This window comes from Rhamphochromis longiceps, linkage group LG9, assembly GCF_057381845.1.
Source record: "Rhamphochromis longiceps isolate RC_006_pf linkage group LG9, R_longiceps_female_GT1.1, whole genome shotgun sequence".
Classification (NCBI taxonomy): domain Eukaryota; kingdom Metazoa; phylum Chordata; class Actinopteri; order Cichliformes; family Cichlidae; genus Rhamphochromis; species Rhamphochromis longiceps.
The window spans coordinates 2,864,791-2,892,624 of record NC_140565.1 but is presented as its reverse complement, the minus strand read 5'-3'; the positions used below and the strand labels follow the sequence as shown (position 1 = coordinate 2,892,624).

The following is a 27,834-nucleotide window of genomic DNA, read 5'->3' as shown; positions in this document are numbered from 1 at the left end:
AAATGTATGCTATGTCTTCTAATGATACTGCCTAAGGGAAGCATGTATAATGTAAACAGAATTGGTCCTAGCACTGAACCCTGTGGAACTCCATAATTAACCTCAGTGTGTGAAGAGGACTCTCCATTTACATGCACAAACTGGAGTCTATTAGATAGATATGATACAAACCACTGCAGCGCAGTACCTGTAATACCTACAGCATGTTCTAATCGCTCTAATAGGATATTATGGTCGACAGTATCGAACGCTGCACTAAGGTCTAGCAGGACAAGCACAGAGATGAGTCCACTGTCAGAGGCCATAAGAAGATCATTTGTAACCTTCACTAAAGCTGTTTCTGTGCTGTGATGAGCTCTGCAACCTGACTGAAACTCTTCAAATAAACCATTCCTCTGCAGATGATCTGTTAGCTGTTTGACAACTACTCTTTCAAGGATTTTTGATATGAAAGGAAGGTTGGAGATTGGCCTATAATTAGCTAAGACTGCTGGGTCTAGAGATGCTTTTTGAGTAAAGGTTTAACTACAGCCAGCTTGAAGGCCTGTGGTACATAGCTGATCATTAGAGATAGGTTGATCATATTTAAGATCGAAGAATTAATTAATGGCAGGACTTCTTTGAGCAGTTTTGTAGGAATGGGGTCTAAAAGACACGTTGATGGTTTGGAGGAAGTAATTATTGAAGTTAACTCAGAAAGATCAATTGGAGAAAAAGAGTCTAACTTAACATCAATGGTACTAAGAGTAGCTGTAGATAATATTACATCTGTGGGATGATTACTGGTAATTTTTTCTCTAATGATAAAAATTTTATTTGTGAAGAAGTTCATGAAGTCATTACTAGTTAACGTTAAAGGGATGGTTGGCTCAAAAGAGCTCTGACTTTTTGTCAGCCTGGCTACAGTGCTGAAGAGAAACCTGGGGTTGTTCTTATTTTCTTCAATCAGTGATGAATAGTAAGATGTTCTGGCTTTGCGGAGGGCTTTCTTATAAAGCAGCAAACTATTTCTCCAGGCTAAATGATGATCCTCTAAATTTGTGACACGCCATTTCCTCTCCAGCTTACGAGTCATCTGCTTTAGGGTACGTGTTTGAGAATTATACCACGGAGTCAGGTACTTCTGATTAGAGACCTTAGTTTTCACAGGAGCTACAGTATCCAGAGTCGTACGTAGTGAGGAGGTGAAATTATTAACAAGATAATCGACCTCTGTTGGGGTAGCGTTCAGATAGCTGCTCTGCTCTATGTTGGTACAGGGCATTGAAGATGATAACAGTGGGTGGATTATATTCTTAAACTTAGTTACAGCGCTTTCAGAAAGACATCTACTGTGATAAAGTCTACTCTCCACTGCTGTGTAATCAATTATTGTAAATGTAAATGTTATCAGGAAATGATCAGACAGGAGAGGGTTTTCAGGAAACACTGTTAAATGTTCAGTTTCTATGGCATATGATAAAACAAGATCTAGAGTGTGATTAAAGTGGTGGGTGGGTTTTTTTTACATTTTGAGAGGAGTGGACAAGGCTAAGCATCAGGCTTTCAAATGAATTAAAAGTCTGTCTGGGTCTTTGGTTGATTTATAGGCTGGTGTGAGAAATTGCTGCCACACCGCCCCCTCGGCCTGTGCTTCGAGATTTCTGGTAGTTAGAATGACTCGGGGGTGTTGATTCATTTAAACTAACATAATCATCCTGCTGCAACCAGGTTTCTGTAAGGCAGAGTAAATCAATTTGTTGATCAATTATTAAGTCATGTACTAACAGAGACTTGGAGGAGAGAGACCTAATATTTAATAATAATCCACATCCACATGATAAGAATTCAGCGATTCCAATTCCATTATCTATTTCACTTTTTTATTCTCACTGGGTTCTCATAAGTTTTGAAGTCATTACTCAAAAAAAGTAATTATTACACATATTACACAAAACACTTTTCTTAAAAGTAATGCGTTACGTTACTTAAGTACTCCCGGGAGAAAGTAATGTTACACTAGTTGTAACATTACTTTCATAATACTCTGTCTCATAATAATAATCTCAATAACACGAATCCCTATCCTAATGAGGACTCTCTGATGAGCTCTTAGTATTTAGGTATGAACACAAAGCGCTATACAAATACAGGCCATTTACCATTTAACACAAAGATCATTAAGAACAAAAAAGTGAACATTAAAAAAAAAAAAACCCAACAACTAATAACAAAAGAGAACATCAAATAAACATGAGATCAAAGTCCCCAAAAGCCCCAAAACAAACAAAGAAAAAAACAAGTCTAAATCCCGGGTCCAAGACCCAGGACAGTGACACGTGCACTGCTTACGCAATTCTCCAACTAAAGTCTTAATGATTCTGCTGTTGAACTAGATCAAATGAACCCATTTCATTTCGTACCATGCAAACATGTTTCCTTTTTCTTCCACCTTCACCTTTCTGCATTCCACCATTTCAAGAAGAGTTTGGATTATTTATTTCTTAACTTGATATACATAGGGCTGGGTTTTGATTATCGATTTATCGATTAAAATCTATTCTAGCTTGGATAACGTGATATCCGTTCATTACAATCTTGAATAGATTTTTTAATATACATTTATTTTGCCTGAAACACCAGAATCTCAGGTTAAACCTCACAAAATTTCAACAACCAGCAAACAGCTAAAACAGTAAATGAGAGCAGGAACACGGATTCTGCACAAAGATGTAAACACAAAGCGCGGACCCGCCGACGGATCAGAATCAGTGAGATGTGACTTTCTCAACGACGGCACGGACCAACTGATTCTGATGCGTCGGCGGGTCCGCGCTTTGTGTTTACCCCCTTTTTTTGCGGCTTCCTAAAGCTGTTAGTTTTATCTCTCTCCAAACAATATTGACTGAATCAGCAGCAAAAGAAGATCCAAACTAAGCTTCACATAAACATCGTCATGGACTCACTCTGACTTTTACTGTTTTGCTTCCACCACAATAAAATCACACTTCATGCACAGCTCTCTCTCTCTCCTTCTGTGTACTTCAAGAACAGTTTCCTGTCTAAAAATCTGTTTTCTGCATTATTCGCTTGCTTGTTACGCACAAGTCTACTGTTGTTTACAGGCTGTCGGCCGCTGTTTTTTTTCCTTTTACTTACTTCCGAAAAGAAAACGTAATTTCTGCTGTTCAATAGGCTTCTAAACAAATGTAAACTTTTTAAAATTATGTAAAATTGCAAAACGCTCAGCTGTGTCTCTAATCAAACTTCTGTAACTTAGCGCTGCTTCACTTCAGCAGCATCAGGTTATGTTCATATGTTGATTAATGGTTTTCTTTTGTTTTTGATCTACTGCAGAAAATTTTTATAAATCCCAGGCCAGGAAAATCGGCTTCATGTTTTTCTGTGTTTTATCCTCAGTTACTTTGACACAAAGGCCTCTGCTGTGATGCTCACACTTTTGATAAAGTCTCACAAGTGTCAGCTTTCGTTTTTATAGATATAAAAATATGGAAATGTACTGATGCATGATCTGAATTATAATATTTCTGACTGTCTGAGGCAAAAAGAAGGCATTGGTCCATACACCTGAAAGTCCTGAAAACACATTGTGAATTCTGTCTCGAGTCTACGGATGTATCCGTGTATTTCCACGGTGCTGCGCTGAGCGAACAGCTCCTGAAGCATTTGAAGTGTTGGAATGTGGAAATTTCAACATTGCTTGAAAAGACTGCCAGCTAGCAACGTCCCTCTCACTGGTAGGCTAAGTTATTTTTAGCCAATTGCAAGCTGAATCTGGTAGTCGGGGTTGTTAGCTAACATACCATCATTAAGAAGCAGTATAATTAATGTGTATGCGAGCTAATTTGCGATGTGCACCGCTGGCCCGGCCATTTATTTTTTAATGCACCTTCTCAGTGTCACGATCCTGGGTCTTATGACCCAGTGTTTTGAGTTTTAGTTCTTTTGATGTTTATAGTATGTTTAAGCTTATTAGGTTTCCTATGTTCATTTGCTTATTAGCTCCCCCTTGTGTTTTCAACCCCTGTGAAGTCTCCCTTGCCCTTCGTGTGTTTCATGTCTGTTGTCTTATGTTGTCATGTCTGCCTCTCATGTTTCCTGTTTTATTTTGAAGAGATCTCGTGTTTTTATATTATGGATTATGTTTTGAGTCCTTTGTTGTACTGTTTCTTGTTTCCCTAGATTTCAGTTATGGTTATCATAGGTTTAGTTCTTTGGCTTTGTAATATGGCTTCCCTGTGTTCAATGTTGTGTCTACTGTGACCTTTTGTACCATGTTTCTGGTCCCTATGTTCTGTCTTCTCAGTTGCTGTTAAGTTTGCATGTTTAGAGTTCAGTCTGTGTGTTTCCTGCTTTACTTTGAAGGTCCATGTCACATGTCAGTGTCTCTAGTTTTGCTTCCCTTGTCTCGTCCAGCCTGATTTCTCCCAGCTGTGCTCTCCTTCTGTGTCTCATTCCCTCGTTATCCCTCTGTGTATTTAAGCCCTGTGTTTCTCTTTGTCAGTGTCGTAGTCTCCCTCATGGCTGCGTTTCCCTGTGTGTCAGTTTATCTGTGCCCCAGTTTAGTTTTGTTATATTTTTGTGCCATTCTGCAACAAAGCAGCTTTTTGAGTTTTATTCCTGCGTGGTAAGTTTTGTGTTTGGGTCCTTCTCCTGCCTGTACACAGCCGAAACATGACACTCAGATTAATTCACTGCGTGTCGTGCCCAGGGCTGGACTGGGACAAAACATCGGCCCGGGCATTTTGACTAGAGACCGGCCCCCCAGGTATTAAAGCCATAAAGCCTTTGAATGAAAACAAACGCTGTGGTGACAGTGATGTACAGTCTTGTTGGTATATGTATGATTTCTATATATATTACATCAGATAAAAACTTTGGTTGTAAGATTCAGATAATTATTTATTAAAACCTAGACATTTTAAATGAGAATAAGAAAGTATGTCTTTGTGCCCCCCCTCTCCCTGTTAATGCCCTACCTGGCCCCCTGGCTAAACTTTGCTAGACCCGCCCCTGCACAGTTACCAGCTGTCAGCTACTTAGAAAAGGATCCTGGTGTTATTTGTCTCTCAGAAACAGTTCATAACTTCCCTTCAACTCATTCATGTCACCTAAAAGGTAAACCTGTTTCTCCATCACCTGTTCAGCTCTGATGATCCAGTAAGGACATCTCCTGGTTTCATCTTCATGTTTCCCTCTCACCACATATCCAAACCAACATCATGACCAGCAGCTTTACAGCTGAGGCTCCAGCAAACATCAGCTGATACTAGAAATTAATATTAAATAAATTCTAACAACAGCTGATCAAGCTTAAATGTGCTGCTGTTGTTTAGCGCGACCTGCACTGTTTTCCTCTTTCAGTTTCATGATTGAAGAAGAAACTGGAGAGGGAGGGAGAGAGAATGAGAGGAGAAGCAGCTGACAGCGTAACGACAGAATAACTCCAGCTTTGTGTCTTTTTCCATTGTAGCTGAAGTCCGAGACAAACTATGTTCCTTTTCAGCTCAATACGAAATGCGTAATATTTTCTCTGAACGCGGGACGATTCCGCTTTTTACGGGACGGTTGGCAACTCTACGAACTACCCAATCAATCAACTACCCAATATTGAATCAATGTTGAACGCTGACATTGATTCGACGCCAAATTTTCAAACACTGTTAATGTTGAAACAGTGTCAGATTCTGATATTGAATCACTGCACCCTTGGTTACTATTGCAACAACAATAACGTCATGATTAAAAATCAGTACTTAACAGGTATTTGTATCAATACTAAACGGCTGCAAATTACAATCAATACTTAAACCTGCAAAAAAGACATGTGTATGATCCACAAATAGGAAACCATTATATGCTGATGTCCATAATAATATCCATATAATATGAAGCATCTGGCATTATGTAATAATAAAAAAAATGACAGACATCTCTGTATCAATAACAAAGTAATTTATTATATTTAAAAAAGCTTCTTTGTTACATGTATTGGTTACAGGACATTTTTTTTTAAGCTTACTCTGGGATCGAGCTGGATATCAGGCATTCTGCACCCCCCCCCCAACCTGCTGAGTCAGGTCATCTAGGACACAAACAAACAAAAAGAAGAAGAACAATAGGCCAAGTTAGATCTTAAATATGAATAACCTCTTGTCAATTGTCTTCAGCAGGGAGAAAGCATCTAAACTACTAGGCTGATTAATATGAAAGTCACAAGGCAGAAATCAGCAGACTGCTGCCTCACTTTGATTCTCAAAGAGCCATTAGCTGAAAGGCTCAAAGCCTAATTTTCTAGAGATCAAATGAATAAACCAAACTATTTGCAGTGAAATGCATTTCTATTCCTATTTATTGGATCTTCCAACGATAGCCTGCTGTTGTATATTCAAGCAGAACATACAGGAGAAGGCCATTTTTATGCAGTTTAGAGATTATCAAATTCGGTTAAAGTTCTGGGTTACAAATTTCCCAGAACCTTTAAGAACTTACCATTGCTTTATTCACCTCCGGTCATTGCAGTTCATCTCATCTATGTTAAAAGGCTAATCCAGAGGCAATACCCCAGCATCAACAGGTTCAGTGCTGCAGGATTAACCAAAGGCTCTGAACTCTTCACGGAGGGTCCCGACTTCTCTGATCAGCTCTGTTATCATGATTATACGTTTTTGGAAGGCTGAATCTGTTCAAAAGAACAATAACACAAAGAATACTGGCTTGTGATAAACTGGATAAGCATTGTGATGAGAAAAACAACTATATCCATAAGTGATGGCTTCACATTTTGCATTCAGGTTTAAGTAGTTCAATCTGTTAAAACTGTTTACAATTTAGCCTTTTAACATACAAATGAAATCCTATATAAAATCTCAAAGTAGAATATTTTAGAATTTGCCTCAGACTCTCTGGAATCTAAAAAAGCTAAATATGATATTTAATAGCATAAATTAGTGTTTTGAAGTTAAGATTACAATGAAATTGTGATGCAGCTCATTGTTTCAAAGCATACCGTCGTTAGAGAAGGCACTGAACGCAGACTACAGGGAGTGCAGAATTATTAGGCAAATGAGTGTTTTGTCCACATCATCCTCTTCATGCATGTTGTCTTACTCCAAGCTGTATAGGCTCGAAAGCCTACTACCAATTAAGCATATTAGGTGATGTGCATCTCTGTAATGAGAAGGGGTGTGGTCTAATGACATCAACACCATATATCAGGTGTGCATAATTATTAGGCAACATCCTTTCCTTTGGCAAAATGGGTCAAAAGAAGGACTTGACAGGCTCAGAAAAGTCAAAAATAGTGAGATATCTTGCAGAGGGATGCAGCAGTCTCAAAATTGCAAAGCTTCTGAAGCGTGATCATCGAACAATCAAGCGTTTCATTCAAAATAGTCAACAGGGTCGCAAGAAGCGTGTGGAAAAACCAAGGCGCAAAATAACTGCCCATGAACTGAGAAAAGTCAAGCGTGCAGCTGCCAAGATGCCACTTGCCACCAGTTTGGCCATATTTCAGAGCTGCAACATCACTGGAGTGCCCAAAAGCACAAGGTGTGCAATACTCAGAGACATGGCCAAGGTAAGAAAGGCTGAAAGACGACCACCACTGAACAAGACACACAAGCTGAAACGTCAAGACTGGGCCAAGAAATATCTCAAGACTGGTTTTTCTAAGGTTTTATGGACTGATGAAATGAGAGTGAGTCTTGATGGGCCAGATGGATGGGCCCGTGGCTGGATTGGTAAAGGGCAGAGAGCTCCAATCCAACTCAGACGCCAGCAAGGTGGAGGTGGAGTACTGGTTTGGGCTGGTATCATCAAAGATGAGCTTGTGGGGCCTTTTCGGGTTGAGGATGGAGTCAAGCTCAACTCCCAGTCCTACTGCCAGTTTCTGGAAGACACCTTCTTCAAGCAGTGGTACAGGAAGAAGTCTGCATCCTTCAAGAAAAACATGATTTTCATGCAGGACAATGCTCCATCACACGCGTCCAAGTACTCCACAGCGTGGCTGGCAAGAAAGGGTATAAAAGAAGAAAAACTAATGACATGGCCTCCTTGTTCACCTGATCTGAACCCCATTGAGAACCTGTGGTCCATCATCAAATGTGAGATTTACAAGGAGGGAAAACAGTACACCTCTCTGAACAGTGTCTGGGAGGCTGTGGTTGCTGCTGCATGCAATGTTGATGGTGAACAGATCAAAACACTGACAGAATCCATGGATGGCAGGCTTTTGAGTGTCCTTGCAAAGAAAGGTGGCTATATTGGTCGCTGATTTGTTTTAGTTTTGTTTTTGAATGTCAGAAATGTATATTTGTGAATGTGGAGATGTTATATTGGTTTCACTGGTAAAAATAAATAATTGAAATGGGTATATATTTGTTTTTTGTTAAGTTGCCTAATAATTATGCACAGTAATAGTCACCTGCACACAGATATCCCCCTAAAATAGCTAAAACTAAAAACAAACTAAAGACTACTTCCAAGAACATTCAGCTTTGATATTAATGAGTTTTTTTGGGTTCATTGAGAACATGGTTGTTGTTCAATAATAAAATTATTCCTCAAAAATACAACTTGCCTGATAATTCTGCACTCCCTGTATTTGCTGGGGAGGTTGCATAGCTGTGTAGGTTGGCGAAAGGAGCCGGTAGCTGGCCAAGGCATCAGGATGTTTACTAGTAGTGGGTTGGGGGGCAGACTGCAGAGTGGTGGAGGCTGTTTAGAAAAAAACCATAAAATTAAAGATTACATACAACTCGTCTACAAAGGTTCCTGTTCTCACACACACATATATATATATATATATATATATATACATACACACACACACACACACACACACACACACACTAAACATTACATTATTACGTGGTACTTTCACACATGGTGCCTGGGGAAACCTTTTATTTTGGAGGTTGCTCATCATCAGAGTCTGTAACTGACTCTGATGATGAGCAACCTCCAAAATAAAAGGTTTGAAAGGTCTGAAAGAAAACAAAACAAAACATTAGTATTGAACTGCATTGTGTTTTTTGCTTATTTTGCCTTAAGTTATAGTAAAATTTACAACATCACACAAAAATGGTTAAAAACTAACAATAATTTGAAGACACTGATCTGAATTGAGAAAATGAAAAAAAAAAGCACAATGTCAATAAAAAGAGGAAAAACATGATATTCTAGATAAGTTCCAGGTAGGGTATGACATGAAAATGTTTTCTTTGTTCAGCGTTGGTATTTATGCTTTGAAATTTATGTGAAATTTATGCTTTTCTCCTTCTGTTTAAGTCAGCTTTAGTAATATCATACATACGTCAACCTTCAAATAACGAATAACTAAAAATAAACATCAGTTCAATGTCTCCTTGCTATCTGGGTAACCTTATGAATAAAATAAAGTTCACTATCAGTAACATCATAGCACCACCCAGCTGTATAGAAACTCCGTCATGCTAGCTAGTACGGAGTACGAGTTATTGTAACTGACTGTAAAAAGTCAGCACAACGAAAATAAACTCCACCTGAACTTGGTTTATATCTGACCCAGATAGACTGCAGGTCATAACTTCTTACCTGAAGTTCAGTTCACCTGACACTCGGACCTCGGGTGTCTCCTCCTCCTGCCTCCCCCTCCTGCCTCCCCTTCCCTCATCCACCTGCTGGCCTCTGTGGAAGCTCCGCCATAGCCACCACCAAACAACTGACTTATTTTTACACATCTGCCAACGTCTGGCCTGGTGGCGCCAGTGTCCGGCAGCCTCGCCTCTGTCAATGTGCCCCAGGGTGGCTGCCATCACCAGTGTGTGAATGTGTGTGTGAATGGGTGGATGACTGGTTGTGTAAAGCGCTTTGGGGTCCTTAGGGACTAGTAAAGCGCTATACAAATACAGGCCATTTACCATTTACATATCTGTACATAGCATTTTATGTTTGGGGGGCTATGTGGGGCTGCATGGCATCAACGCATTAGCGTGGTTAGCTCGTTAGCGCCGTGCAGCCCCTCGCACAGGGTGATCTGCGGTAATTGGCTAATGGAGATTTGCCGCGTTAATGCGATTATGGCGTGAACCTAATTTTAACGAGATTAATGCTGACAGCACTAACATAAGCATAAAAGTGTACTGAACAATCACACAAAAGCTGCCTTGGCTGGTTGTCGACCTAGCTTTCAAAGAAGATCCAGGATGGCAGTAAATAACAGGATGGATGCAAACAGCTCGTGATTCACTTTCAACTTCCATCCATCCATTCTTCATTTTGAGCAAATATTTACCTACAGACAACTTTAAAAGTAAAGAATCTGATTTAGTATGCTTTTTATTAAGTTTGTTTTCAAATACTGACAGAAATATAAACTTTTTTGTTCTGTAGTTTCTTTGTTGTAAATAAATCTCATGGAAAGCCTGTTTATTTCCCCTTAATGGTGCTACATCTGTCAGAAAAAATGCATTTGTAGGTTTTAAATAAATTATGTTGTTTGTGCCCATGAAAAACTTGCCAAATCTTCTGTGGCAATGCCAAACACCTGATACTGCTATTGACTCGTTTTGAGTTTCTCCTAGCCAACTTGCCATAAATCCTGATTGAAGAATAGGATGCCACGTGAGTGTTTCTTCCACATACTACTCAGGCTTTTGTTTGTTAAATGGATAGATTGTTAAATTGCCAGTATGACTTGTTTCTTCAGACTTCAATCAGCTAATCCAATAAACAACATCAAACAAGAGTCAGTAACAGAATAAGCTGTTTGGCATTGGCAGATTTGGCAAGTTTTTCATGGGTGCAGCACACATACTCAACCACCCACTAAGAGGAAATATACAGGCTTTCCCACAAGTATGCTTTACTGTGAAAAAAAAGTTCTTACAAGAAAGAAATGATCAACCAAATACAAACTTCCGTACTTTTTGTTCCATGTTTAGCTGCATTTTGGGATAATATAGAATGGAGTGAAGCCAGTGATGTTACAAGACATTTCTGATGATTTAATGCTTGCTTCTCTCTGTCCTTGTATGTCTCTTTCCCTGCAGATGTATGTGACGTATACCGTGCAGGCAAAAGGCACTCGTCTGGCTAAGCCAGTGTTGTCTCTCGGGCTAATGTGTCTGGCCTTCCTCACTGGTTTGAACCGTGTGGCTGAATACCGCAACCACTGGTCAGATGTCATCGCTGGCTTTATCATTGGCACTGCCATTGCCACTTTCCTGGTGAGACTCATACCCAAAGCTCATGTGTACTGTAAACTGATTGAAATAACTGATTTAAGAAAGTTTTTTATTACTCCTCAGCCATAAAAGGCTGATTGGAGTTTGTGAATGCAATAAAAATAAATAACTAGTCTGTCAAATGGAATAAAGTCTGTTCCTTCAAATATATTTAATTCCTTTACAACTCCAATCTGGAAAGTTAAACATATTAGTGTTTGTAGTATATCAGGGTTGTTTCAAATGGGTGTACATTTGTGTGGGATTAATGGAGACTCCGTCATTTTTAGAAACTTCCACCATGCTGTCAGAAAGGAGCTGATATATAACAAATTTCCCACATGTGGGACTTATAAAGGTTTATCTTACCTTAGGTTTCTCTTACATTGATGCTTTTAAAGCATACATGTTGTTTGATGCTTGAGCTAATGAATGGTAGGTCAGAAAGCCCACACACATGGACCAGTACCTCCTCTTTGACTCCCACCACCCTCTGGAACACTACCTCCTTTCAGTAATCAGGACCCTACACCACCGGGCAGAACATGTTCCCTCTAAGCCTGAAGGGAAGAAGAAGAAGGAATGTAAAGGAAACTCTTAAAACATGCGGTTATCCTAACTGGGCTTTTATCAAGTCAGCAAAGAAGCATAGAAAAGAAGATCAGACACCAGTGAGGGAGGATAAGAAAGACAAATGCAACAACATTGTCATCCCCTATGTAGCCGGTGTATCAGAAAAAAGGAGAGTTTTCTCCAAGCACGAGGTACTCCGAGGTACATCAGACCCAGCAACACACTCAGACACAAACTGGTTCATCCCAAAGACAAAACTCCTAAACACAAACTTAACAACATAGTATATGCTGTGCAGTGCATTGAGGAATGCTCAGACCTCTACATTGGAGAGACCAAACAGCCACTTCACAAGCGCATGGCACAACATAGAAGAGCCATCTCCACGGGTAGACTCGGCAGTCCATCTGCATCTTAAGGTCAAAGGTCACTCTTTCGAGGATGCCAATGTTCACATTTTGGACAGAGAGGACAGATGGTTTGAAAGAGGAGTGAAAGAAGCATCTATGTCCACTGTGAGCGACCATCTTTGAACAGAGACGGTGGTTTACGACACCAACTGTCTGCCATCATTGGCATCGTTGGGGAATAAGTGTGGAGAACAGCCGAACACAAGATCACCCTGGAGGAAAACTCCCCTCCAGCAATCCTGCCCCCTGGAAAATGGTTCAGGTCCTGGGGACACACCGCCACAGAACAGGGGTAATACCTGAGGCTCAGTGGAGACAGCAACCTGGGATGCAGGACTCTCTGAAGCAGGGAATGGAACTAGCATAGGCATGGTGGACCATTACTTTTCTTAAAAGATGCACAGAAAAGAAGACCAGACACCAACTGGGGAGGATCAGAAAGACGAACGCAACAACTATATATTTTGTTGGTACTGTGTGTATGTGCCACATTGGCCATAGAACCATACTAATTTAAAGATGTGTTATATTTGCGCTTGTAGGTGGTGTGTGTGGTCCATAACTTCAAAGGGAAGTTACTACTGAGCGAGGAGTCACTAGTGGAGCAGCGGCCCAATATAGCCATGTTAAACATAGGCCAAGGGGAGAGTCCGCTGGAGAAGTACATCACCTCACAGGTTGGTACTGCCCAACAGAGCACACTGCTAAAATACTTCATCACAATTTCACACTTTAAGAAATTGAAGCTAGTTGTTTAAAAAAAGAAATAAGTTTATAAATCAATGGACAGGAATAAATGTTGGTGTCTTAGTTAAAGACTTGTGTGATCAAGAAATATTACCTCCGAAGTCAAACATCAGCCTCAAATGGGGAAAGGAGAAGTTTAATATGCTAAGGTAACCTTAAGAGTTGTAAAAACTGTCAAGACACAATGTTGGATTATACAAACGCTATAAAAATCTAAAGAGTTAGGCTGTGTGACTTTTAAAGATACCACTTAGATAAAGTCAGGAACTTAAATACAATCATATATGACACCCTGGGTAAATGCTGAACATCAAATCAAGCATGTGTGTTAGATTTTAAATACAGTGATAATGGGACTAGTGTCTTCAACCATCATTGGTAGAACGTTGGAATGTGTGCAAAAGCTGATGCATTTAAATCCACTGTATCTGATGTATGTATTAGTGTAGAAAACATATTTGACTCAGTCTGCATACCAAGCAAAAATACAAGTCATGTGGAGCATGATTCCAATGTTAGGACACTTTGATCTAACTTCTACTACAGTGTTCTGGATCGTACAGTGCCGTGAAAAGTCCCGTAGCTGATCACACATGTTTCAGATCACCAAAGAAATGTATAATATTATACAAAGATAACACAGGTAAATGCAAAAAGCAGTTTGTACAACTGGCCTATATGAAAAAGCACCCCCCCCCCCTAAAATTAATAACTGGTTGTGTCACTGATGCATATCAAGCAATTTTCACTTTTTCACGTAGAGTCTCATAGGCTTGCATACCTGAGCTTCTTTCCATGAATAAATCAATCATCATTTAAAAACATTTTGTATTTACAAAATGTATTTGCATTAAAATAATGCAAACAACATTCTGGCAGCAATGTTTCATCCTATATTGATCTGCCATTTCCATAAGAAATAAATTAATGAAGGAGACAGAATCTAAAAATCTCCACTGAAACTCAAACTGTTGATTTGGTACATCTGGTCTGCTTAATAAGAGTTAAATGTGACATGAGAGGAGTCATCTACAATCACTCTGCAGAGTAAATGCATCAAAGTATCAAATGAAAAACATGTTATGCTGCTAACAATCAGTACACTGTAGTGCAACAGGTCACAGTCACCGATTGGGTGAATTCTGTGTGTGGGTTCGTGGTGCATCAGGCTGCACCAACTGACAGTAAATTTTAATCAGGATGACACAGCTCAAGTGGAAACTATTCCATGAAGTGTGTTACGGGAGCCATCAGAGGCTCTACAGGTTCCTCTTCCCTCTCCACAGTATGGACAACCTTGTGTCACCCCCACATGCAGCACATATACCATATTTCCCTGTCTGTCGTCCACACACCTCCATACATTGTCCCATCAACTTATTAAACCCTGGCCAATCTATTCCCAGAAACAGGGCAAGCGTTTGGGAGCTAGCAGCAGCCTCAATTCTGTGCTTTCTGCCCTTGTACTTCATTTCCACTGGTACTACAGGATATCAGTGAACATCCCCAATGTACACACTTAATATCCACCTACAAATGCCCCTACCAAAGACCCTCTGGGAACCAGGTTCTGTTGACTCAGGGATTGCCTTTACCACCTTGTATTCTTTCTTGAACGCTGGATATCTCTCCTGGATCAAGGGAAGATATCTGAGACCTGGAGACCTGCACCACCTGGCCATCCTGCATGAGCGGGCACTTATTTCCCTTCTACAGCCACACCACTAATCATACCTCACTGCCATGATGCCCATGTTGAAAATCCTGATTAACCATACATAAATGAGTAAAGTTGCGACATTACATAATACATAAAAGTTATTTCATGTAATGATTTTTGAAAACTATTTGCATCATCTCCGTTTATTGTTAACATGCGTACATCAGCAAATGCTAGCTGTATCAAGGGAACCACCAGGACTCCATCACATGACAGTTCAGAAAGTTTATTGAAGTGAGGATTGAAGCCCAACCCAAAGCATAAGAACTTAGTGATGTTTCCACGGGGCACATTTTTCCAAGGGTTCATTCTCTTAATTATTGGCAGCCAAACCAAGATACCAGGAAAAGGTGAGTGATCACTAGCAGCTGTGTGGAGATAAAGGGCAGGAACGTGGGATGAGGCCCATCCCACCCAATGCAAACTAACAGACATCCATACATTCACACACACACACGCACTGAGGACTGAGGAACCATGGCATTTCCCCCTCCCAGTGAGAGCCTCCAGGCGACCCACCAATCCTATAATAAAAAAAATAACATTAAAGGGAAAACATGAAACATCATATAAAAAAAGTTCTCAGCAGTTAAATTGCTGCACCCTCCTCTGTGGTCAGGGGCTCCATGCTGGCTTCTGTCCACTTGCAGCTTATCCTCGACCGGCATTCTTTACTACATCATATCCTAATCCACAGCATGATCAGCACCTTTGGCTGGTGGTTATGCTTAGGTTGAATCTACTGGCAAAAGAGAATCAGCTGAGGTGTTTGGCAGAGTGGAGTTAGGCAAGGTTCATTTACTCAATCACAGCAATCAGTGAATGTTCTGCTCCTCTGTTCCCTAAAGGTTTGCAAACCCCAGGAATTGCTGAAGCTGTATCCTGTTTTGGGGGTACTTCTGAAATTCTGACTCCATGTTCAGACCATGGAAATCAAGAAAATCTGATTTATCCTCTTTTTTTTCTACAAAGAAGAAATCCAGCGGGCGGAGAATAGGGACGGATTATACGAGCAGCTAGTGAGTCTGTGGTACTTTCTCCAAAGCCTCTCGTTCATGTTTTATGAGACTGTACACACATCTTGAAAACAACAGAGCATCAGGAAGCAGATCAATAGAGCAGTCATATGGCCGGTATGGAGGGAGAGAGAGAAAGAGCTGTGTTTACTGAAAATGTCAGCTAGCCCATGATATACACCAGGGACAAAAGACAGATCAGGCAGGTAGACAGGCTAGGAACACAAACTAACTTTAAACAGTTTTGGTGACTACTGAGACTCCAGCCAGAGATACAATTATTGTTCCAATCTATATTTGGGCTATGAGTGCTAAGCCAAGAGCCTTCAAGAACCAGGGGAGTGCTAGGATCATTGAAAAGGAAGAGACTAATTTGGTAGAATGCTCTAGCTCTAACTTGGCACTTTTTTTACTCTACCTGAGCACTCGAAGCAACTTGCCCCATTCACTCATGCACTTCTTCATATGCTTTTTTGTTGTTGTTATAAATATGTGCTTTCTATCTAATATTTATGCTCCAATGGATGCAGCCAGGAAATGAACTACCAACCTTGTGATTACTAGATAACCTCTACTTCCTGAGCTACAGCCACTCCTTTTTTGAACATGATTGCCAGACAAAGCGAGACAGAGACTGATCAATAAAATTCTGTTCGGCGTCTCAGTCACCAAATTCTTGGACTAAATGGGTGCAATTGTTGACAACTAGTTTAGCAGGCACCAAAAGTCTTGGTAGGGAAGTGTCACTGTTTATTTTGCCCACCAGTATCCCAGCAGTTACTGACAGACAACACAGTGGACATCAAACAGGGCTATAGGGTTAAACCACTACCACACCTGGGGAAGTCTAACCACACATTACTGTTTTTGATCCTGGAATGTATCCCACTCATCAAAACTGCTACAAAAATAGCACAAAGACAGTCAAAACTTGGCCAGACGGAGCCTCTTAGCAGTTGTAGGAATGTTTCAGCAAGACATACTGGGATATTTTAGAACACCTGGACCTGGAAGTGTTTTGTGACAGTGTACTATGCTACATCAGCAACTGCATAGACATTGTCACAGAGGATAAACACATTTAAATCCATCCCAACCAGAAGCCCTGGATGATCTGGGAGGTCCAGAGCCTGTTGAAGGAGAGGAACACCGCCTTCAAGTCTGGTGACGCGGCTCTGTACATCAAAGCCTGTGCCAACCAGAAGAGAAGCATCCATGAGGCAAAGTCAGACTACAAGAAAAAGATTGAAGAACACATGGACAGCAATTAAAGCAAGCAGGTCTGGCAGAGGAACTGACCCTCTACTTTGTCCGGTTTGAGGTGGGATCATAAGAGGCAGCTGGATCCTATCCTGATACCATCAAAAGTCCCATTCTCACAGTGGAGGAGCACAATGTGAGGTGCACGCTGCATGCCGTCAAACCTCGGAAGGCAGCTGGATCTGACGGCATCTCACGTACTGAAGGACTGTACAGGCAAACTGGCTGGGGTCTTCGCGAGGATATTCAATCAGTCCCTCTGTTAGTAGGTTGTCCAACCCTGCTTGAAGTTGTCTGTCATCGTCCCTCTGGCCAAAAATCAAACCATCACCAGTTTCAATGACTACAGGCCAGTAGCTTTGACTCCTGTGGTGATGAAGTACTCATCAGGAACCACATTATGTTCTTCATTTCTACCACATTCAATCCATACCAATTTGCCTACAGAGATAATAGGTCTACTGATGTTACTGTGGCCACAGCTCTCCATGCTGTTCTGTCCCACTGGCCACACTCCACTTGCCTTTGGCCAATGAGACCACCTACAGGGATGAGGTGGAGCATCTGACAGTGTGGTGTAGAAAACACAACTTGTTCCTGTACACTGCAAAAACCAAGGGGCCTGTTGTGGACTTCCGCTTTTTGGGAGTCAACATCAGCGAGGATCTGATCTGGGAAATGCACACTGCTGAGGTAATGAAGAAGAGACTGCTTTCTGAGCATTCTCACAAAGAATAACATCCCTGAAAAATGGTGGGTGTCCTTCTATTGCTGCACAGTAGAAAGAATCCTGGCATTTTTTCCAGCTGCACAGTAGCACAGAAGAAAGAGCTCCACAGGGTTATCCAGATATTAGGGCTGCACGATTTTGCATAAAATGAGAATCACGATTTCTTGGCTTAGAATTGAGATCACGATTCTCTCACGATTTTCTTTTCCAGTATAAATATTTATTGCACTTATTAACTGCACATCAACTTCGTAACAGTTGAGACTGAACATAAAAACAATAAATAAACATAAAAACAACAAATGTCTCACGTTTTGTTGTTGCCGCAAAATGTTGTACTGCTTGAAATTCCGTCTCCACCGTTGCTCGACACTGCGTGTATAGAGCAGGTAGTGCAACAATAGAAAAATAGTTGCGGGACGGCACTGTGTAGCATTTGTCTGGGGTGTTGATCGTTTTCCTAAATCCCTCGTTTTGCACAGTGTTGATGGGAGCCATATCTGTGGTCAGGTGATAAGTGATAGCCTCCGTGATGTCTTTGTGCCTGCGGGAGTTCGATGGGTATAGGGAAGCGCTGTATAAGGTTCCCGTTATTGATGTTTGGGTGGTTGACCGGGACGGATTTTCTCCTGTCACTTTCTCGTCATCCCTGACGTGCTCTCCGTTGTTTTTTCCCTGCTAATTTTAGCATCACACGGCACAGCTTCTGTATCACGTGGTATAAGGCTCCGCCCTTGTCATTTGTTGAGCAGGAAGAGTGAGCGCTTGTTTTCATGCAGATTACGTCCCGGATCAAAATGCGGTACAATCATCGTCGTTTTTTTTTTTTTTTTTAATCGTTGTCATTTGGAAATGAGATCGCACATAAGTATGAATCGAGATCGTGATTTTCTAACGATTAATCGTGCAGCCCTACCAGATATAGTCAGCCATCTTCTGCTCTCACTTGAAGAACTGCAGAGGTCTCAAGAACATTAATAAAATCCTTTATTAAAGAGACCCAACTTACCCTGGTCATGTACTGTTTGAACATCTACCTTTAGGAGGATACCTAGGTATTTAAAGAAAAATGCACCCTTAGAGAGCAAACGTTTCTTAGGAGGAAAGATGGCCAGAGGTTCTTGTAATCTTCAGGCAGCATTGCATTAAAAACAGGCATGATCCTGTTGTGGATATCACTGCATTTCCAGAAATCATTGTCTATGGTTCGCTGTGCCATTCAAAGGTTAAAGCTCTGTCACACAAAGAAGAAGCCTTGTTCAAAAATGATGCTAATATTTTTTTATGGTAAATGTTCTATGTTTAATTGTGAAAAGAAGATAGGTTTATGTGATTTTAAAATTATTCTATTATTTGTATTTATATTTTGCACTTAAAAAAAAAGAGTTATGTACAGTGGGGCAAAAAAGTATTTAGTCAGCCACCGATTGTGCAAGTTCCCCCACTTAAAATGATGACAGAGGTCAGTAATTTGCACCAGAGGTACACTTCAACTGTGAGAGACAGAATGTGGAAAAAAAATCCATGAATCCACATGGTAGGATTTGTAAAGAATTTATTCGTAAATCAGGGTGGAAAATAAGTATTTGGTCACCTCAAACAAGGAAAATCTCTGGCTCTCACAGACCTGTAACGTCTTCTGTAAGAAGCTTTTCTGTCCCCCACTCGTTACCTGTATGAATGGCACCTGTTTGAACTCATCATCTGTATAAAAGACACCTGTCCACAGCCTCAAACAGTCAGACTCCAAACTCCGCCATGGCCAAGACCAAAGAGCTTTCGAAGGACACCAGGAAAAGTATTGTAGACCTGCACCAGACTGGGAAGAGTGAATCTACAATAGGCAAGCAGCTTGGTGTGAAAAAATCAACTGTGGGAGCAATCATCAGAAAATGGAAGACATACAAGACCACTGATAATCTCCCTCGATCTGGGGCTCCACGCAAGATCTCATCCCGTGGGGTCAAAATGATCATGAGAACGGTGAGCAAAGATCCCAGAACCACACGGGGGGACCTGGTGAATGACCTGCAGAGAGCTGGGACCAAAGTAACAAAGGTCACCATCAGTAACACACTACAACGGCAGGGAATCAAATCCCACAGTGCCAGACGTGTTCCGCTGCTGAAGCCAGTGCATGTCCAGGCCCGTCTGAAGTTTGCCAGAGAGCACATGGATGATACAGCAGAGGATTGGGAGAATGTCATGTGGTCAGATGATACCAAAGTAGAACTTTTTGGTATAAACTCAACTCGTCGTGTTTGGAGGAAGAAGAATACTGAGTTGCATCCCAAGAACACCATACCTACTGTGAAGCATGGGGGTGGAAACATCATGCTATGGGGCTGTTTTTCTGCCAAGGGGACAGGACGACTGATCCGTGTTAAGGACAGAATGAATGGGGCCATGTATCGTGAGATTTTGAGCCAAAACCTCCTTCCATCAGTGAGAACTTTGAAGATGAAACGAGGCTGGGTCTTCCAACATGACAATGATCCAAAACACACCGCCCGGGCAACAAAGGAGTGGCTCCGTAAGAAGCATTTGAAAGTCCTGGAGTGGCCTAGCCAGTCTCCAGACCTCAACCCCATAGAAAATCTGTGGCGGGAGTTGAAAGTCCGTGTTGCTCGGCGACAGCCCCAAAACATCACTGCTCTCGAGAAGATCTGCATGGAGGAATGGGCCAAAATACCAGCTACTGTGTGTGCAAACCTGGTAAAGACCTATAGTAAACGTTTGACCTCTGTTATTGCCAACAAAGGTTATGTTACAAAGTATTGAGTTGTATTTTTGTTATTGACCAAATACTTATTTTCCACCCTGATTTACGAATAAATTCTTTACAAATCCTACCATGTGGATTCATGGATTTTTTTTTTTCACATTCTGTCTCTCACAGTTGAAGTGTACCTCTGGTGCAAATTACTGACCTCTGTCATCATTTTAAGTGGGGGAACTTGCACAATCGGTGGCTGACTAAATACTTTTTTGCCCCACTGTATTTGCACACTGATCCCCTTATAGTTGAAGCAAACCCTGCAGTCCCCCATTTTAAAGATAGGAACCACAATCCCATTGTGTCAATCCAGAGATACTGCCCCATATCTCCACACAACATTGTGGAGGTGTGTCAACCACAACAGCCCTACAACATCCAATCCTCAATTGAAGTCAGAAGCGCTCCAACCACACTATGCACAATATGGATACAGCACCGCTTTACTCTCTGGAGTCACCTGACAGTTTGCCTGAATCACTTTGAGTCACTCCAAAAGTTTCTGTGGCCTCACAAAACTTCCCCCCACCCCGAGTTTCTGCATTAAGTCCTGCCCGAGCAAGGTGCGCTTGGCCTGCTGGTACACATCAGCTGCCTCCGAAGTCCCACAGATTAGCCTTTCTCCACCTGATGCTGCCCTTAATCTGGTTCAGGGGTTACCACCTCAACAGGCACCAACCACCTTGCGGTCGCAGCTCAGTGCAGCAGTACATCAGTAAGGTGCTAAACATGGTCCATGGTCCATTCAGACTCAGTTCAGTCTACATCACAATACTGTTGAAGCTCTGCTGGAGGTGGGAGTTAAAGATGTCTCGGACCAGGGGCTCTGCTAGGCATTCGAAGTGTACCTTCACTGTATGTTTAGATGTGCCAGGTCTGTCCAGCATCCTGCCCCGCCACCTGATCCAACTCACCACCAGGTGGTGATCTGCTGACAGTTCAGTCCCTCTCTTCACCAAAGTATCCCGAACATTCGGCCACAGATCTGATAATAAGAATGCAAAATCAATCAACGACCTGCGGCATGGGGTATCCTGGTGATATGTGCATTCGTGGGAAAACTGTGGTTTGCACAGAAGTCCAATAACAGAACACCGCTTGGGTTCTCACCAAGGGCATCTTCAGACTAGGACAGAGTCAAGCCCCAGACTCACATCCTAACACACTAGCTCAGGCTCTTTCCCCAACAGAAAGGTGACATTCCATATCTCAATCGCAAGCCCTCATGCACCCCAGGGGCTTGGCCACCACAGGGGTTTTGCCCGCAAGGATTTGTGATCTGTAGTTGGGATTGGTCCGCCAGGGGCTCTGCGCTTTGCTGCCTGGCACACGTTGCACCTGATCCCTACAGCGCCTTCTGCAGGGGGTGGGCCTATAGGAGGGTGGGCCTATGACCCTTCTGCACCTGACTGGGCCCCATGGGATGAGGCCCAGCCAACAGGCGCTCACCTCCCCAGGCCCATCTCCAAGGCCTGGCACTGGTAACACTATCCCAGGCAGGGCCAACTGTTGTCTTGATGTGACACATATAATCACTGTTTGTCTGGCCCCTCACCCTGGACCCTACCAGGGGGCAAAAGCCCCCCGAACTGGCATCCCAGGGAAACATAAACCCCCTGCACATCCTGTCGTGTTCGGGTCAAATCTGAAAAAACTCATAAACATTGTGTTTTACATCCGATTGCCTCGAGGCCTTATGACGTCCTCCAAACTATGCACTTGAACATATAAACGTGATGAGCACCTCTTTCGTTGAATTTTGAGTGGTTTAATCAATTGTGTCACACCCGTGGTGTTCCTGGTCTAAGGTCACCGCCATAGAAAATGAATGGGAATCCCCCCCCCCCTTTGGCCTCTGACCCCCTGAATGGGTCACTGAATGATAAAATGAAAGACCCACTTTTACGACCTACTAAACAACCCACTGAATGTCCCACTGAATGACCGCTGAACGACTCATTGAACGACCCATTGAACTGAGCTTGGTGGTGAAAAATGTCTCTTATGTTTTTTTAGAGCTGTTAAAACTGACCGGTGAATTGTGACCGGGAACATTAAAGTAAGGGGTGGGGGTGAACACAACCAGAGGGTTAATAGTAACTGATCTTTAATGTCCTCAAATCAAATGAGAGTAGTATATTTTTCGTTTCTTAAAGACACTTAATGAATAATTAAAGGAAAAGCTACCACTTCCAGCACTACTGTCACCAAAACCTGTTACAGTAGTTAACTACTAACTAATTAATTTTTAAACTAATGTTGGAAATTGAAAGCAAAGGGCAGATTTGCAGACAGGTGTGAACAAAAATGCAAAGCTTTAGGTAGGCTATTTTCAGATTCCAGAATTACAGAATCCATTGTAAGGAAACCAAAATACACAGCATTTCTTTAACAGGCAGGGACATGCGGGTTTGATAACAGAAACTGAGACAAAGACTGAGTTGAAGACAACGTTATTTATACACAAAAGGATAATCAGAGAATTGGACAAGGGAGGGTAACAAGGTGCAGCTGAAGATAATCAAATGAGATTTGGGGTGGGGGAGTGGGCAAACCTGACTCATTAGGATAAGACAGAAAACACTGAGGGAACAATATAAACTGTAGTGTAAACTGGAACTAATAAACTAATAAGGCTCAGCATATATGAAAATCTAACAATTAACAAGAACCAAACTAAGAACCAAACAGAGAACATATTAAATAAGGAATTCAAAATCCAGAAATCATAAAATAATCAGCAGCATTGACAGAATTAGTAGATGTTTACACTGTGACCCATTAGTTGTACATTTTGATACACAAACTAGTATCAAAATCGCAATGTTGGATGTTGCCATTTGTTTTGTTTTTTTGTTTGTTTGTTTTTTTGCCATTTGTTGCCACTTGTTGCCACACAGACACACACTCATGAACACATTGCTGCTGCTGCAGGAGACGGATGATGAAGATGAAGGCTCTTGCAACATTAAGGAGTGCCTCGAGGCCTTCCTGCGCTGGCTGCGAGGTCTCAGCTGGTTCAAGTGGCTCAGGAACAAAAGGCAAATAAATTACTCTGTGAAGTGATGTGAGCTCTGCCAGATTCAATGTCACACTTCCTTCTGTTCTTTCTTTGCAATATGTCATACAACTGGCTGATATTTTGCTGTAGCTATCGTTCAGTCTGAGTGCTTTCTGTTTTACATCTACAATAAGAGAACTTACTTTTGGCTGCCCCCTGTCACAAGGGGTCACTCTGCATGTTTTATGTGTCTGACTGTATGTTTGGGCTTTTCCTTATGCTACTGTTTGAACTTGGATCTGTTTAGATGCTTCTCCAAATGTGGCCCATACCCACATCTTTCTATGGGCCACTTGGCCTTCTTTGGTCGCTCACTCATATGAAAAGTGTCTGGTGTTTTTTTTCTGTCTTAAATGTTACAAAGTTCTCTGGTACTTATATTTAGAAAAGTTGCATATTGAATCATGTAACACACAATGTTCAGCATTATTATTGCTGACCTCCATAACCCTCATAAATCCCTCTAAATGCTGTTATTGGATTTATTTATAACATAGTGGTTCTTGTGAATAATGTGGTCACAAATATGCAGGATTAAGTACCATAGTAGATATTATACATAAGTGGCTATCCCAAGTACACTGAAAATCATTGTATTACAAAAAATTAGTGGTGTCCCAACAGAAGTTTTCAAGGATTTACAAAGCTGAACCATTTTCAGCCCACAGAAGCTGTTTAAAACTGAAGCATGACAGCAGTCGGAATAATTTACTGAGGAAGAAATTTAGGAGTTGCTACAACCCCAGTTCCAGAAACTTAAAATTAAAAGAAAATAAAAATAGTAGAGTGCGGTGATTTTTTTTAATATCATAAAATACTTCTCAGAGGTATTTTATGGTATTCAATATTTTTGGCCCTGTTGCACATGTGCCAAAAACCAAAAACTTTTGGAGCCCCCATGATCTTCAGGGCTCCCTCAGGCAGCAATTCATTTAAAAGGCACGATTCTGCCATGAATCAGAATCAGAATCAGAAAGGGGTTTATTGCCAAATGTTGAGCAGGTTTACAACATTAGGAAATTGCTGCGGTGCTTCAGTGCAAACATAGTGTCATAAATAGCACTTAAATAGACATGAAAAAATAAAAGAATAAGAATTAAAAGTGCTATGTAGAAAGATATGTGCATGAGCTATACATGAGATATATACATGAGAATAAGAATTAAGAGTGCTACGTTGAAAGATATATACATGAGTGCAGGTGGTGATCAGTGCCAGACATGGAATGATGCAGTGAACACAGCGTAGGGTCATGTGTTAGTGGTGGGAACAGTCATACGTTTATTGTTCATGTGTCCAACAGCAGAGGGGAAGAAACTGTTCTTATGGCGAGAGGTTCTGGTGCGAATGGACCGGAGCCTCCTGCCTGAGGGGAGCAGGTCAAACAGACTGTGTCCAGGCTGAGAAGGGTCAGCTGAGATCTGAGCTGCACGCCGCAGTGTCCTGGAGGTGTACAGGTCCTGCAGAGATGGGAGTCTGCAGCCAATCACCTTCTCAGCAGAGCGCACAACACGCTGCAGTCTCTGTTTGTCCCTGATAGTGGCTCCAGCGTACCACACGGTGATGGAGGAGGTGAGGATGGACTCGATGATTGCGGTGTAGAACTGCATCATCGTCCGTGTTGGCAGGTTGAATTTCTTCAGCTGCCTCAGGAAGTACATCCTCTGCTGGGCTTTCTCGATGACGGAGGTGATGGTGGGCTCCCACTTCAGGTCCTGGGTGATGGTGGTACCCAGGAAGCGGAATGAGTCCACAGAGGTGATGGGGGTGTCAGTCAGGATGATGGGGGGGAGTGGGGCTGTGTGCTTCCTGAAGTCCACAATAATCTCCACTGTCTTCTGGGCATTCAGCACCAGGTTGTTGTGGCTGCACCAGGACACCAGACGTTCAACCTCCCTCCTGTAGGCAGACTCATCCCCGTCAGAGATGAGCCCAATAACGGTGGTGTCATCTGCAAACTTGATTAGCTTGACAGACTGGTGGGTGGAGGTGCAGCAGTTGGTGTACAGGGAGAAGAGCAGAGGAGAAAGAACACAGCCCTGAGGGGAGCCGGTGCTGATGGTCCGGGAGTCCGAGACATTCTTTCCCAGCCTCACATGCTGCTTCCTGTCCATCAGGAAGTCAGTGATCCACCGGCAGATGGGATCAGGCACATTCATCTGGGAAAGCTTGTGTCGGAGATGGTCTGGAAGGATGGTGTTGAAGGCAGAGCTGAAGTCCACAAACAGGATCCTGGCGTAGGTTCCTGGGGAGTCCAGATGCTGCAGGATGAAGTGTAGGGCCATGTTGATGGCGTCGTCTACAGACGTGTTGGCTCTATATGCAAACTGCAGGGGGTCCAGGAGGGGGGCCGTGAGGGTCCTGAGATGGGAGAGAACTAGGCGCTCAAAAGACTTCATGACCACAGATGTCAGAGCCACGGGTCTGTAGTCATTTAGTCCAGTGATCCTAGGTTTCTTGGGGACAGGGATTATGGTGGAGGACTTGAAGCAGGCAGGCACATGACATGCCTGCAGTGAGGAGTTGAAAATGCCAGAAAACACTGGGGCCAGCTCGTTTGCACAGTGTCTGAGGGTGGCAGGAGACACGCCGTCTGGGCCGTGATGCTGCACAGTGGGAAACATAATCCCAATTCGACTTTTAGAGACATGTTACTGCCTCAAATTGACTGAATGAATAAGGACTACAAGAGAAGTGTGCTTGTCGGTGGGAGAAGGTAATGTCGAGCAGGGGATATGCATCCATCAAGATAGAAATATGCAATATGGTAGAAAATGCAGAAACCAGATAGACGAGAAGCAGGTCAGACGAGGGGCTCCAAAAGCTGGGGGAGCAACCACAGTGCTGCAGGACCGAGCTGAATCATCTGAAACAGGTGAGGAAAACCCTGGGATGGAGAAGGTACCCAAACAGATGACCGAGGCAAACGGCAAAACCTTAATGCTTTGCAGCAACTGTTGGAGGTGATATATAAGGGAACTGCCAAGAGCAAGCTCAACAGCCTTTGGAAGTTCATCTTCGAGGTCTGCAGAGAGATGTTTGATGAGCTTAGGAGGAGTGAGCCCACAGCCCCAAGGAAAGGCAGAAGAGAGAGAGATGGAACAACTGACCAAAGACTGACGCCAACTCCGTCGCAACTGTAGGAAAGCGGCACACCATGACAAAGCCAGCTTGAAGGAGCTGTGGGACAAGCTCAAACAAAATCACGCCAGGTTGCAGAGAGTGGAGAGAATTGGAAAGAGAAGGACAAAATAAGAGAAAGAGAGAACTAGAGCTTCATCAGGGATCCCTTTGGGCTTGCTTGAGAGTTGCTGGATGAAAAGAGGATTGGCAACCTAATCATCAATAAGGAGGCGCTGGAGTGATACATCAAGAAGCAGGAACTCCAGCAACACTTGAGGGAAGATGAACAACTTTAATAATTGACCAACGCGTTTCGGCTTGTGGCCTTCATCAGGGTCATAGTAAAACATTGTAAAAAATTGCTTAAATATAAGACAGGAAACAGAAAAAAATTCTAATTAACCAGTCAAAACTTCATAGATAGGTCAGCTGAAATACACTCAAAAAAATGAAATTGGGTGGTTGTTAAATTTACAAAATTCACTGCACTGCACTGTCAAAGCACCCAAGAAGGTCTTGGGTTCAAATCTGCAATCTGGCCAAGTTTGCAGTGGGTTCTCTCTGGGTACTCTGGTTTCCTGCCACAGTTAAAGTCATGCAGTAATTAGGGTTAAGTTAATTGGTGTTTCTAAAATATCTGTGAACATGAGGGCAAATGGTTGTCTGTCTCTCTGTGATAGACTGGTGACCTGTCCAGTATTCTGACTCCCACCCTGTCACATCTGGGATAGGTCCCAGCCTCACTGCAACCCTGGTAAAGATAAGAGGACGGATGGAGTGCAAGTTATTATAAAACCATTAACATTTTATGTTAACCAGACTCTAGACTTTGTTGAACACTCCAAAAAAATAACTCTTTAAATGAACTTAATATAAATGGATTAATAAATGGATTTCTATTACGAATAAGCATGTTTTGTTGCACTAACGTCATTTGCATGGGTTGGATCAAATCAATTAAATTAAGTTGGACACAACTGTAGTAAAACAGTTGATTCATCATTAATTAATCAAGTTAGTCCAACTCAAGTACATTAAGTTGGAATAACAGAATTGCATAATGATAAAATAAAGCAATTTAATTACGTGGAAATTCTTTGATTTTTTTTTATGTTCATTCAAAGAGTTATTTTTTTGAGTTTGAACTTAGAAAACAAGATTACATCATAACATGGGAACACATTTGTTAAAAGATCCTTATTTATGTCTCT

At 42.0% G+C, this 27,834-nt stretch overlaps 1 protein-coding gene across 2 annotated transcripts in view; it reads left to right on the top strand.

Annotated features, from left to right (window-relative positions):
* plppr5b (phospholipid phosphatase related 5b) overlaps window positions 1-27,834 on the top strand; it is a 126,937-nt gene that overhangs the window by 91,212 nt on the left and 7,891 nt on the right. Inside the window, exons 6-8 of one of the 2 annotated variants that reach the window (XM_085418017.1) lie at window positions 11,034-11,210; window positions 12,733-12,867; window positions 23,374-23,480. In XM_085418017.1, coding sequence (XP_085274143.1) covers window positions 11,034-11,210; window positions 12,733-12,867; window positions 23,374-23,480 — 419 coding nt within the window. The remainder of the gene's footprint in view (window positions 1-11,033; window positions 11,211-12,732; window positions 12,868-23,373; window positions 23,481-27,834) is intronic. The other variant, XM_085418016.1, reaches the window with a different exon arrangement.